Source organism: Mus pahari, chromosome 5, assembly GCF_900095145.1.
Source record: "Mus pahari chromosome 5, PAHARI_EIJ_v1.1, whole genome shotgun sequence".
Lineage (NCBI taxonomy): Eukaryota > Metazoa > Chordata > Mammalia > Rodentia > Muridae > Mus > Mus pahari.
Window position 1 is genome coordinate 73,801,815 of NC_034594.1, and position 15,229 is coordinate 73,817,043.

The 15,229-nt window shown below is 36.7% G+C and overlaps 1 protein-coding gene across 1 annotated transcript in view; it reads right to left on the reverse strand.

Moving 5' to 3' along the window:
• Positions 1-15,229, reverse strand: part of LOC110322572 (solute carrier organic anion transporter family member 6A1-like) — an 81,306-nt gene that overhangs the window by 14,083 nt on the left and 51,994 nt on the right. Inside the window, exons 10-12 of the mRNA XM_021199270.1 lie at positions 8,121-8,308; positions 4,215-4,279; positions 1,848-1,985 (exon numbers count right to left, since the gene is read on the reverse strand). Of these exons, the coding sequence (XP_021054929.1) occupies positions 1,848-1,985; positions 4,215-4,279; positions 8,121-8,308 (391 nt within the window). The remainder of the gene's footprint in view (positions 1-1,847; positions 1,986-4,214; positions 4,280-8,120; positions 8,309-15,229) is intronic.

Below are 15,229 nucleotides of genomic sequence, written 5' to 3' on the forward strand. Positions count from 1 at the left end.
CCAATGGAGGAGCTAGAGAAAGTACCCAAGGAGCTGAAGGGGGCTGCAACCCTGTAGTTGGAACAACAATATGAACTGACCAGTACCCCCTGAGCTCATGTCTCTAGCTGCATATGTAGCAGATCGCCCAATCGGCCATCATTGGGAAGAGAGGCCCCTTGGTCTTGTAAACTTTATATGACCCAGCACAGGGGAATGCCAGGTCCAAGAAGTGGGAGTGGGTGGGTAGGGGAGCAGGGGCGGGAGGAGGGTATAGGGAACTTTCAGGCTAGCATTTGAAATGTAAATAAAAAATATCTAATAAAAAATAATAATAATGAAAAAGAAAAGAGAATGTCATTATCAAGGAGACTTTTCACTAGCAAAGACAGACTTATTCACTGGAATAAAGGAAAAGTTACTATAAGTGTACCCAGATAACTTTCCAATTTGTTAAAGAGAGCCTGAGTGTTTTCTGCTCTGAGGAACTTTGCAAAAACGACTTCAAATATGATTCTATGGGGTGAACGTCTATGATAAGCAGTAAGCTAGTTTTGACAAGGTACTGTAGGATTATAATAGATGGAAAAGTAAAGGGAGGCATGTTTAAATTCTTTCTTCAAAAGTTCAATATGCTACTGAAGCCAGCAAACAGCAGAATGAGAAGGTTCTGAATGTTTAGAAGCCTCGAGAGTCCATTTTATGAAGGTGTGAAAGTGAATCGTGGGTGGCAGTGGAAACCAGAACATGATAGAGATGCCAGAGCAGTGAAATATATACCTGAGAGCTCAGCAAACAGCAAGTGGAGTAATACATTGTAGTCAGCAAAGCTGGAGGGTTAGAGACATCTAAAGCTCTAGGTACTTCACATGAAACTTCAGGATCAGACATGTTCACTTATGAGTTTTGATCTTGCTTTGGTGTGTTTTCTCCCCACTATGTCCCAATTCTTCCCCTTTGGAAAGGCAATGTGTCTAATGTGCTTTAGATATTCAAAATACGTAGCTGTCATTTGATTTTACATGGGTCTTACTAAGAGATTGCCTTGACTCTCCAAAGACATTTTGGACACTGGTCATTTAAATAGCATTGAGACTGTTATGTTTTCTAGATACTTCTAAAAGTTGACCAGTTGTATTTTGCATTATGACACGGCCTTGAGCTTATGTGACACAGGAAGTGGAGAGTGGCAGTTTGAATGAGAACACCCCTAAGGCTCAGGGATTTCAACACTTGGTTGCTGGTTGTTGGCACCACTTGGGGACATGGAGCAACTTCAGTGGACAAAGTGTATCATTGGAGTGGGGTAGGGGAGGTTTGTCCCATTTACACGTCACTCTCTCTGGTTTCTGTCTATTCAGTAAATATCAACTCTGTACCTAACTGAAATGTTGAACACATCTGTACCTAATATGTGGAAATATATATTTTAAAGAATGATACTAAGTAAATGTGAAATTTTTAGTAACTGAAAAAATATGTCTTGTATTACAAAAAAATCAGGCTTAGTCTTCAGAAAGATAAAAGGATTGTGAAGATGCTATTTACATCTATAATAGTTTATACAAATTTATATAGTATTTAATATTATAAATATTAAAATAAAAATAAAACTAACAAGTGAAATCAATTTGGTCATATAAATGTACAGGCAAAAGAATAACACAGAACTGTAGTACATTTAATATCATATTACAAGTAGTTACATAAATTCTGTAGTACAAGTTTATAAAACACGTCCTACATGATTATATAAGCCTTTAGTTATCAACATATTTGCTCATGGTTAATTATTACTTTGTTATAAACAACTGTAAATTCTAAAATCAATTTTATTTACTTAAATTTATACACATTATATCACTTACATAATCCCATCAGTATGAGCATCATTTTAAACTTATTATAGATCCAACAACGTCCTTTGACTCCACATTTATTAATGTCCCAGTAAGTACAAAAAGTGCTTGTTGCTAATCGAAAAAGCAGTGGTCCAGGAATGGTTCCTAGAAAGCAGTCAGTGACCATGAGTTCTACTTAACAACACTACTGAATAGGATTAGAGTAATATTTGCTTAAAACACACACACACACACACACACACACACTTATACACATTATTTAAAATTGTTATAGCTTTTTAATTGATTGGCTCATCTGAATGTATACCAATATCAGTAGTTTGAAATGATTTTAGAATTCTAAGTTGCTGAATTTGCAGGGACTATTTATGAGCCATATTTAGAACAAAGGAGCTAAACTAATTGATTTTGTGACTTCTAGTACCTTTAAAGATACAAGACTTTGAGATTTTCACTGACTGAAAATGACTTCATACTGCCTTGTGATTTCCTTCTGTTGTTTATGTCTCTATAGTATTCTTCCCTTACCCTGGGGTAATATATTTCAAGATTTTCCAGTGGGTGTGTGGAATTGTATGTGACATCCATCTATGCACACTCACCCAAACACACACTTTCTGGTTCAACATGCTGCTGTCAATTAAATTAAAATACATTTTCTCTTCATGTCTTTTATTTTCATTTAGTTTGTAAAGGAGTGGGATTTCATAAATCTTCATCATAAATTTTTAAATTTTGGTTCACTTATCCCCAATTTCTCCTGTTTTCCCCCTCATGCCTATCCTCTTAAAATGTTAACACTCAGCTGGGCAGTGGTGGTGCACGCCTTTAATCCCAGCACTTGGGAGGCAGAGGCAGGTGAATTTCTGAGTTCGAGGCTAGCCTGGTCTACAGAGNGAGTTCCAGGACAGCCAAGACTATACAGAGAAACCCTGTCTCGAAAAACAAAACAAAACAAAACAAAACAAAACAAAATGTTAACACTCTGCATTCCTCCTGCATGTTTTCATGTCACATGAGTTCTATTATTCCCCTTTATTATACTTTTACTGAGATGGCAAGATCATTGTTGCCCATATGACTTCTTCATCAAAACCTCATTTAGTCTAAGGCTTTCCTTGGCCCTTCTTTCTACAGCTTCATCACTTCACAATCTGCCTGAACCCTTCCCTTCCCTATTGTCTCCCCCCTCTACTTTCATCTCACCTATAATCTAAGATCCCTCCTCAGCAAATGCATCCCAGCAAGCAGTGAACCATTTCTAGTTTTATCATAAGCTTCAGGTTAAAAATACAAATGATTCAAACTACACTACCAACTTTCCAGCCAGGTAGTGCCTAGGGTACAGTAGTGGTAAAATTGTTTATAGGGATGAGCAATCACTACATTGATTGAATCTGAGGACTGCTTTGCAGGAAGGAATTAATGACTAGTACTATAAACATGGTACACACACACACACGCACATACACACACACACACACACACACACACACACACAAGGGTAGAGAATCATGTACCCTAACAAAGAACATATTAATGTTTTTCTGAATGGTCATGTTGTGAAATTTCATCCTGAGTACTCCTTATTTCCATACATTTGTGCTGCTCCTGATCTGCATCTGAGAGGCTTCTTACTGTATCAAGTAGTACTTAAAGCAGGCTTGTGCTAAGACTATTTATTTCACTGTGAGTGCTCATCTATAGATGTGACATTTGTATCACCCCTCTCTTATCTCCTGGGAAACATCATAGAAGACTGTTTGAGGGAGTGTTAAGAGCTAGAGGACAGAGAGAAGAACACAAAACAGTGTCACCTAGACATGACTTAGCTGGTGCAAATATGAACTCATAATAGCTGTTGTTACTTTCTCAGGCATTTAAAATATCAAGCCAGTTAAAGATCTCATCATGGATTTGGAAGATGCCTCAGAATATCCAAGCTGTTCTTGGGGTAATTATATCCATAGAAGCATCACATTAGGGATTGTCAACATCAGTGATGAAACTATTTTAAAGAACTTAAATTCTATTTTGTTACTTTCCAAGCCTATGAGAAGTATGAAATTACTTTGAGTATTTTATTGTTTTGTTCAATCTCTCATATATATGATATGATAAAGATAACTTTGGTTCAAACGCATGGTTCCAGCTGATGTAGTATAATTGATGCATATTTGGTTTAGCTGCATAGCTTTTATTTCACATATTTTCTCTGCAATTGGCTCTTATGTTTTTCAGAATAATCTTCTATTTGTTTATTTCATGTCATTGTACATTATTATTTAATTATAAATTTAAATATACATATAAACAAATTTATATAGCAAAACTGAACAATTAAATACATTAAAAATAGGTGAAAATACATACCAAATATTCTCAAAATTGTATAGGTCACAGCTATGCCCAGTGAATGTAAATTATGAGGTAAAGTTCTGAAAACAAATATCAATGATATTACCTGTGAGTGACATGTGGTAGACATATACTTTTAAAAAGATATATAGTTATTTAAATATATAACACATATTTATTTGCATGTATTTTAATGTATGAATATAAGTATTTTATATATTTATGATTATGTATTTATATGTAATGTAGAATTATATATAATAATATGTATAATCTCCTATTCTACAAATCTTTATCCAGTTGACAAAAGTTCAATTTGGCCTATGAATATAGTGTAAAGCCTTCCATTTCTGTACTTTTTTTGCACTTGCTGCCTAAAAACCCAAACCCTATAATTCTTTCCATGGGGAAGAACTTTATGGATCAAATCTTCTGAGCCACCTTTTCCCGAAACAACTGAGCTCTGTCTAGCTCTCACGTTTGCTTTCCTCCCTCTGTCAGGTATGGAATTGCTTAGAGTCCATTTCAGCATTGTTAAGTCCACTCTGCATTTTCCTAATTTGCTGTTTTTGGCGGATTCTACACTCCATCAATTTTATCAGCAAGCCTACACTTAACATTCTGGCCTTTGATTGAGTTCTAACTAAATGGCACTTTGAATGAAGGAGACAGCTTAAGTCCACACTTTACCTTCAGGCTTCTCTCCATGGTTACTTGGGGGGAGTAAGTTCTTCAGAAGGTTGTCTTCCTTACAAGGAATCCTCTCTCACCCTCATTCCATGCAGAGTATGGTGGCTGCATACCACACTATGGAATGGCATTCCTTACATCCAGCCTAAATATGGTTACTTTATTCAACTTTACTTGAATTATCCTAATTTCTGAGTGTCCTCTATTTCTTGTGTATATATTTTTTATAGTCACAACTCTAAATTAAAATAAATAAAAATATCACTCTGGGTCATTTAAAAGAGATGCTTGTTAAACAACTAAAATTCACACATACATATATATATACATATAAACATATATATATATGTTTATATATATATATAAACACATATATATGTATATATATATATATACACAAATATATGTATATGAAAATGCAAATAACAAGCAGGAATATCTCTATTTTTTATTGATTAGATCAAGTATTTATTGAAAAAGAAAACTGATGAATATATATATATATATATATCCCCTAAGGATTTTCATTTAAGTTTATGACTTAAAAAAATATATTCCACACATGAGATATTACATGCCATGGCCACAATTCCAAGTCCACCTTATTCACTTAACTTGTTGATATGCTTTTCCATTAATTTTCCAGAAAATGGCATAATTTCAGTATTCTTTATGGCCAGATAATACTCCAATGTATATATAATATATTTGTTATCCTTTAAGGAGTGTTATAAACACTGCTTCAGTGACCACAGTGTGTAGGTACTATCACTATTTTGTGCTATGATTCCTCAAATATGTACCCTGCAGTGTTATGAGTCATGTAGTAATTCTCTTTATAATCTTCTTGAGGAACATCCACACTGATTTCCAGGATGTGCATGGAAGGCTATTTCCATCAGCTCAAGGGTACTTCTTTCCCTTAACACTCACAAGACTTTCTAATTTATTTTTCTTAAACATAGCCATTCTACTGGGGAAAATCAGACTCTGAATGTTTGCTGATTAGCATTTACTTCATCATTGAAGGTCCTTGCCACTTTTGTGTTTGTATTGGATATCTCTCCTTTTATTTATTTCATATTTATTCTTCTTTTGTAGTGTCTGTACATTGTATTTTCCCATTTGTTGATTTAATTATTTGTGCTTCATTTTTTCTAACTTCTTTATATATTCTGAGTATCAATCTACTGCCAGAGGTATAACTGGATATAGTAAACTCCCCAGCTCATTGAACTCCCCCTTTCTTAATCATATTTTTTACTGTACAGTTTTTTTAAAAAAATGGTGAAATCTTACTTGCCAGTTATTACTCCCTGGTTCCTGAGCTGTTGGATCCATTTTCAGAAAAATAATTGCCTATGTTTGCATTGTGAGTTATCTTCAGAAAATATTTCAGTTATTTTCTATTTTACAATGTCATCATTGGTTTGGCATCTCACATAAAGATCTTTGATGTTGTTTTCTTGATGTTTATGTCATTTAATTTTATAAATATATTCCAACAGGCTGACTTTCGTGTAACAACTTTGTGTATTAGTGCTTTGCTATTAGTATCCAGATGGAATACTGAGGGCCACTTGCTTATTTATTTATTCTAAACCATAGTTTAGTTCTGAAGCCCAGGCTGGTCTTGAACTCATGATCATTCTGCCTGGATCTTCTAGGTTATGGAAAGATAAGTTACAAGACCATGTGATCAGATTTTCTATAAATTATATTTCTTTTCTTGTTCATACTCCTTTTACTTGTTATTCACATTTTGGAATTCTGGCTGAAATAGCAAACCTTACATATAATAGAGAGAGTAAACACTCTTGTTAGAGGGAGGATGCTTTTTAAAATTATTTTCAGTAACCAACTAAAATGAGATTAAAAATAAAGTTTTAGTAATATTTTACCTTTCTCTACTAACACATTTGCTTGAATATTTTACATCATCTTTAAGGAAGTAGTATTCATTATTTTTAATCATTTATTTGTGTGTGTCTGTGAGGAAAGGAGAAAGAGAATGAGATGGGAAAGAGGAAGGGTGTGGGGGTGCTGCAGAAGTCAGAGGAAACCTTTCAAGATGTGGTATTTTTCCATCTGCCATGTGATTTCTAAGGGATGGAATTCAGGTTCTCAGACTTAGTAGTAAGTGTCTTTACTCATTGAGGCATTTCATCAATTCAAGTATGGGTTCCTTTCCATTTCACTTCTTTGAGATTTATATTTTAGTTCATGGAATTATTCTTTTAGTCGCCCAAATGGGAATTCTGAATATAATCTTAGATGTCTCAGTATCCCATCAAAATTATAACTGTCACCTTTTTAACACAGACAAGTATTTGTCAAACCACCAAATAGTTATCAAATTACCTATACATGTCATTATTTCACCCTCAGTTTCTGTTTTCTCTAGTTTTTCACCTTTATCTCCATTTTACACACTCTTCAAACTACCTATTAAAGATGTGCATCTGACTGCAACCCAAGCCCCAGAGAGGCAGAGGCAGAAGTGTCGCAGATTTGAGGCCAGCTTGGGTTGTACAGGAAGGCCCTATGCACCAAACCCAACAAAACACTTGACATACAGTATTATAGAACAAAAACAGAACACCTACCTCACCATTTGCCTCATAAATTCATTATGCATATTGTGTATTATGACCAAATTCTTCCCTATTTTCCCTCCCCTCTAGTTCCTTATTTTCCTCCCCCCCCCCAGGAGAACTACGTATTTGCTAGGATATGCAACAACATCTGTCTCTACATTCACTCCACAACTAACTGAGAACATGCCAAAAGCAAGCTATTGTTTTCCACTTTGTTGGTCAGTCTTTACAGGATAGTTAGGCCACAGATACTTGTTAAATATTTGACAGAATAAGTTTAGAATAATGCTCTTTTATTATCTTTCTAGAGTAAAAAACAAGTGTTAGGTAGGCTTAATATATTCATGAATGAACTCATAAATGATCAAGGTTGGGTCATTACAGAATAATAAACTGAAATTAACTGAGCCATTTTGAAGCTACCAGTACACTAAGTTAACTTAATTTAAAATTAACATATATACAAATTATGCTAATAAACAAATAAAAGTAAAAATTATACATTTGCATGACTTTTAACAACTCTCTCTACTTACTACTTTAAAATGGAAAATCTTTTGCTATAAAACTCTGAACTATTTCTTAATGTATAATTTTATGAACTAAATATATAATACTTATATAACATACTTACCGGAGGATAATCAAGGTAATTGGTATACTAGCTGAACTAGAAAAAACAATTGAAGAAAAGAAAAAAGCAAAAAACAAAGGTAGTGCATGACACTTGGTGTTACATTTTCCAGAAGTAGCATCAATGGGATCATTTTCAGAATCTGCATTTGCCAATCCATGTTTAATGCAAGAACAATTGTAGAATGTCTATGAACATTGATGATAAAAAAACAGAATTTCAGATGTAGCTGCAAGAAAACAGCCTTATTTGTATAAAATTTAAAGTTTAGTTAATATACAAAGGGAGACTTCCTAGTTTTTCATTTTTGTTTAAATGTGTTTTAGAATAAATTATAATCATATCATTTTCTGATTCTCGTACCCTCTCCAACCCTTGCTATTTGTCCCCCTTTCAAATTCATAGTCTCTTTTTTTTAAATTGTTGATATATACTAGCTCAGTCTGTATAATGTTACTTGAATATATACATTCAGGGCTGATGAATAATAACCAACTAGTATATTCTTCCCTGGAGAAGACTTTTTCATCCTCTCAGCATACCTTAGACAGGGTCTCACTGTGTATCTTTGGCTAGTCTGGGATTCACTGAGTTCTGGCTGCCTCTGCTTTGAGAATACTGAGATTAAAGGCATGTGCCACCATACCCAGATAACAACTCATCGTTTTAAAAATATTCTCATACTAAACCTGTTATATATTATTTTGAAATGCAGTATAGATTCTAAAATAAGATATATTGCCCGTCAGTGAATTACTTTTTGTGTAGGTATTTGTGGGTGAATAATTATTGCAAATAACAAAGAGTTCTACAAATTTAAGAAACAGACATCAACCTAGGTTAAATTTATTACCATTGGATAGTAATATAAATTAAGAGCAATTAAAGATAAGGTAATGAATAAAGTTAGACTTTAGCTGATATTTGAAATACAGATGATTACCCAAATATGAAAGTTTGTGTAATCAGGCTAATACTTTATTTTGTGTATAATCATGACAAATTTGATTTTCATTAAACTCAGTGGACACATTGCTCCAGGAATCAAAGGTTTTGTTTTGTTTTTTGTAAAGATTTATTTATTTTATATATATGAGTACACTGTATCTGTTTTCATGGACACCAGAAGAGGGCCACAGATCCCTTTACAGATGGTTGTGAACCACCATGTGGATACTGGGAATTGAACTGAAGACCTCTGGGAAAGTGTTGGCTCCCTTCAGCCTCAAAGCAGGCTTTTGCAGACCTCTGCTGCTGCTAAGCGCAGGGACATCTGCGGTGGTATTTTCCGATCTGCCAAGCTGGCTCTATTGTTGTACCTGCCACTGTTCTTCAAAACAGTGGCCTTTCAGGGCAGTCGCCACTCCCTGCTGATAAGCTCCTGAGATTCTCCAGAGTTGCCTTCCTGAAGATCTGCCTACCGGCTTGTACCTGAATGACGCTCCAAGGGGGGGGGGGGGGAGGGTCTTCCCCCGCTTTATAAACTCAGAACTTTATTAAACTTGTGGGCTTTGATCAGGATTCCTTGTCTTAGCCCTGTTCTTTCTCGCTGTCTTTTCCCCTTACATCCCCAGCTTGCCTTTCAGGATGGACCTGGTTCGAGTGTGGCCGCCGGTGACCCTCTCAGATGGCGCCACAACACAGGACCTGAAAACGGCGAGACAAACTGAGGGATCGCTGTCCAATGTGGAGCTCCACGAGAAGAAAAGAATAAGAAGGTCTAAGCCGGTATTGTGTTGACCCGGCACTATACCTCCTAGGGGTGGACAGCGGAAAATGGGAAAAGAAAATTCTAAACAGGCTTTGGTCCACAGTCTTCAAGAGCTGCTTCAGGAGAGAGGAATAGGGTTTAACGTTCTAAACAGGCATTTGCCCGCAGCCCTCAAGAGCTGCTTCAGGTTTGAAGAAAAGGTGTTAGAAAATTTTGTAAGACAGATAGATTCTTCCTGCACATGGTTCAGAGAGAAAAAAAAATTTTAGACAAGAGAACCTGGGAGAGAGAAAGATCAAGAGAGAAGGAAAATGGATTTTAGAATTCTCCTGGGGACACAGTGAAATCCAGAGACGTCTGGCTTTCTCTCTGGCCCCTGCAGGAGACACTCAGATTTGGTTACATCAAGTTCTCTACCTTCTATGTATTGTCTGTGTTTGGTGCACCAATATATGTCCATGTGCCAATTCATGTATGTTTTTGTTTTGTTGTCTGAATGAGTGACTGTTCTGTGTTTCATGTTGGAAAATTCAAATGGGTAAAACTTTATCTGCTGATTTAGCCTCAGTTTGCACAGCAGAGCCTGAGAGAGGCCCACAGCTTAGCCAAGAAATCAAGCACAGCAGGGGATCGATCCCCTGATGAGAAACTGCAGACTCTTAGTTTTAAAGCAAAACAGCTGATAGTTGTTTTTTCCTAAAAAATTCTCATGATTATTGTGTTTAGCAAGTGACAAGATGCTTTTTATTTTTTATAGCTAAAAAAGGTAAAATTCTGTGGTCTAAATTTATAATTTGTGTAGCTGCTTCATTTGGTTTTTGACTGGTCTTAAGGGTGTAAAAATGCTCTGTATGGTTTTATGATAGAGTATTAGCTTATAAGCTATTGGCTTTAATTAAAAGGTTATAACATTGGTGACAAAAAGGTTAGCTTTAAAATGATAACTCAGGGTTGGAGTCATTTTAAACACGTGGCATAAAGCAGGCCAAAAAATTAGGCCTCTAGGAAAACTTCTAATTGAGATAATATTTAATGTGATTCTTATCCTAGTAAAGTTTTAACATCCTATTGTAAGGTTGCTGTGGTACTAATTAAAAATTAAGAATTCCTTGTTGCAAACCCCAATCAAATTGGTTATTGCAGAATACTGATATTTGGTCTACTGCATACCATCATTTTTAGATAAAATTGATAATCATCCTAAAGATAAAAATTGATTTTATGCATACATTTGTATCTTCTATGAGTTCATGCATAAATGCATCCCTTTTACTGTATTTAAAAGCAGCCTTTTTATGGGAAAAAAAGTATATGTGAATTAGATCACATGTTTATTCCTTTTAGTTTCCTCCTGCTTCAGCACAGATGATTAAATTGTGTTCTGTAGATGGTGTTTTAAAATGTTAAATAATCAAGCTTTAATTTGTATATTAATAGTATATCTCAGAGCTTAAAATTGCTTAAAAATTGTTTGTCTCTCAAATACTATAAATTCTCAAATTTGTCACAAATTTGCAATTGTTTGTGCATATACAACTCATAAGAAAAAGTGCTGTTCCTTTTAAAAGACTTATCTTTGGACATTTAAGAAATTGTTCTAGCTTGCCTGGACAAGACTTCTTAAGGCAATGCCATGCTAAATTTATATCCCGGGCATATTTTAGACCTTACACAAGAATAATTGGCCATATAATCTAATTTCTTTACATCATCAAAATAGTAATGACTTAAGATAAGATTTTGGTATTTTCAAAGAATGTGCACATCAAATTGTAAAAATTTGTTCTTAGTGTCCTCAGCTTCTACCTATTTCCCCATAATGGTGTTAATTATTGAGGACTTAATCAATTACTACAAATGGATACTTTTACTTTTGATTAATAAATAAATAAAATATGCACATGTGACTACTGATACCTTTTCAGGCTTTCTGCTCTATAAGAAAAACAACTAAAAGTGTAAGTTAGTCACTGCCTATGTTAAAAATTCTTTATATACTTGGTGTTCCAAATTAAATTAAAACAGATATTAGATCTGGTTATAACAGTCAAGTATTTGAGATGCTTTGTCAACAATTTAATTTTACCCATGTTAATGAGACTTTTTATAATTCTCAAAGACAAAGTATTATGGAACCTTAAAAACTTTACCTTTTTAACAAAGAAAGGGAGGAATTATCCCTGTGCACATTATTTAAATCTCATTTTTATTTTTAAAATTTTAAAATTTGGATGTCAAAGAATTTACTAAATGCCTTAGTATCTTAAAACTAGACATACTCATGTCTAGGCGAAATAAAAAGGATCTACTTATTGGCATATGGCTTGATCCTAAATAGCTACCCTAATGGGGAAGAGGGAAAGCTTGTGTTCTCTCCACAGAATGCTGCAGAAGCATGACAACTTCCAGAATGGTTTGTATGCCAAGCTGGCCTATGAGTTCGCTGAGTGCCCTGACTAGTGTCAAGAAAGCTGATTTGGATATATGTTTTTGACCCTCCTTTGCTTGCTTGCCTTTGTCCCAGATTGGACAAGCTAAGCTGCCTTGCTTCAAAAGCTTTTAACTTTTTGGGATAGAGAACATTAGAGACTATGAAATCTGACTTAAAAAAATTAGTCATAAGGAGGAGTTATAATGATTCTTCTCTTTCCTTCAATGTGACCAGTTACTCTAAACTCAATCTTGGACTGGTCTAGTAATAATTCCAATATTAGAGATTCCTAATGAAGATAGCTAAAAATCTTTATTAGCTAGCAGAGTTAACTGGGAGCATAGCCTATTTATATATGAAACAGCTTTCGATGGATTCCCAAAGCCACCTCCCTTACACCTGGAGGCAGAGTTTGAGCTTGATCTTTGCTAATTTGCAACTGAATAGAGCACCTGGGCTTCCTCAAAGAAACTTTTATCTCTTTACTTTACAACTGTTTTGGCTTTGTGTTTCAAGCAGGTCAGCTACACCCTACAGCCTGTTTGTTGCTTTGCCTTCAACAAAGAGCAGTGGCAGAAATTCTTCAATATGAAAAAACATATCGAGTATATATTGTGGCTTTGGTCTGAATTCGGAATAGGTGTGTGATGAGGGCCGGACTCAGGCAACCAGATTTTGGAACTATATCAATCTAAGACAGAGGTATATGCCGAGAGGTCGTGGTTTATTAATAATATTCTACAGAGTCATGTTTGTGCAAAATATTCACAAACAAGCTGCATATATTCCTCCTTGACTGATAAGAATAGTTTCTGGAAAATCTGAGCACCTAAGACAGGCGCGGCTGCCAGCCAACATAATTCCTAAGCAGGATGATGGAGTATAAATATATTGTGCCAGTCCAAAAATTTTTTTATATATTTAAGGAGGAATTGTTGGCTTCCTTCAGCCTCGAAGCATGCTTTGTAGACCTCTGCTGCTGCTAAGCACAGGGCCACCTGTAGTGGTATCTTGCGATCTGCTGAGCTATTCTTGCTCCAAGAATGGGTGGTGGGGGATGGTCTTCCCCTGCTTTATAAACTCAGAACTTTATTAAACTTGTGGGCTTTGATCAGGATTCCTTGTCTTAGCCCCGTTCTCTCTCTCCACATCTTTTCCCCGTACAGCCCCAGCTTGCCTTTCAGTACGGACCTGGTTCGAGTGTGGCCGCTGGCGGCCCTCTCTTAACTGTTAAGCCATCTCACCAGCCCCGAATCAAAGGTTTTGAGAACACAGTAATTGTAATCCCAGTATGGGGGAGAGAGAAGCACACACATACATACACACACACACACACACACACACACATGAAAAGACTTACACAGTGATTGGAGATAAAGAGATCACTTGGAAATTTATTAGATCATTAAAAAATATCCTTAGTTGCAAAGCAATAATTATAACAGAGAAACAAAAATGTAAATATGCTCCCCAAAGAGGTAGAAAGATGACTTGGGCCTGAGTGGTCAAGAACACGTTAAAAAACATAATTAATAAACTGGGAAAAGATCCTTACCAACCCTACATCTGATAGAGGGCTAATATCCAACATATACAAAGAACTCAAGAAGTTAGAAACTGGAGAACCAAATAACGCTATTAAAAAATGAGGTACAGAGCTAAACAAAATTTTCTCAACTGAGGAATACCGAATAGCTAAGAAGCACATAAAGAAATGTTCAACATCCTTAGTCATCAGGGAAATTCAAATCAAAAGAACACTAAGATTCCACCTCATACCAGTCAGAATGGCTAAGATCAAAAACTCAGGTGAGAGCAGATGCTGGTGAGGATGTGGAGAAAGAGAAACATTCCTCCACTGCTGGTGGGATTTCAAGCTGATCAAACCACTCTGTAAATCAGTGTGGCAGTTCCTCAGAAAACTGGACATAGTACTACTGGAGGACCCAGCTATACCACTCCTGGGCATATACCCAGAAGATGCTCCAACATGTAATAAGGACACATGTTTCACTTTGTTCATAGCAGCTTTATTAATAATAGCCAGAAGCTGGAAAGAAACCAGTTGTCCCTCAACAGAGGAGTGGATACAATTACACAATGGTACATTTACACAACGGAGTACTACTCAGATATTAAAAAACAATGAATTCATGAAATTCTTAGGCAAATGGATGGAGCTAGAAAATATCATCCTGAGTGAGGTAACCCAATCACAAAGGAACATACATGATATACACTCATTGATAAGTAGATATTAGCCCAAAAGCTCAGGATACCCAAGATACCCAAGATAAAATGAAGCTCCAGGATCTTTGCTCCAGTGCACTGCCAGGGAGAGGGCAGATTGGAGAAGCGTCACAGCTTCTGGGAAGGATCCCATTTCTGGTTCCAGTCATCCAGCGCCTTTCCCCGCCTGAGGAGAGGTGTCTGTCTGGGAGCAGTCTCTGGGCCTGAACCTGCATCTGGCACCTTTCCTGCCCGAGGAGGGGTGTCTGCCCGGGAGCAGTCTCCAGGCCTGATCCAGCACCCAGCACCTTTCCTGCCCAAGGAGGGGTGTCTGCCCGGGAGCAGTCTCCGGGCCTGATCCAGCACCCAGCGCCTTTCCTGCCCAAGGAGGTGTGTTCACCCGGGAGCAGTCTCAAGCCTGAGCCGGAAGGTGAGCCATCTTTGCTTCAGTGCACTGCCAGGGAGAGGGCAGATTGGAGAAGCGTCACAGCTTCTGGGAAGGATCCCGTTTCTGGTTCCAGTCATCCAGCACCTTTCCCCGCCTGAGGAGGGTATCTGCCCGGGAGCAGTCTCCTGCCTGATCCGGCACCCAGCGCCTTTCCTGCCTGAGGAGGTGTGTTCGCCCAGGAGCAGTCTCAAGGCCTGAGCCGGAAGTCATCCAGTGGCTTTCTCTGCCCAAGGAGGGGTGTCTGCCTGGGATCAGTCTCCTGACCTGGACCTTCACCCTGCACCTTTCCT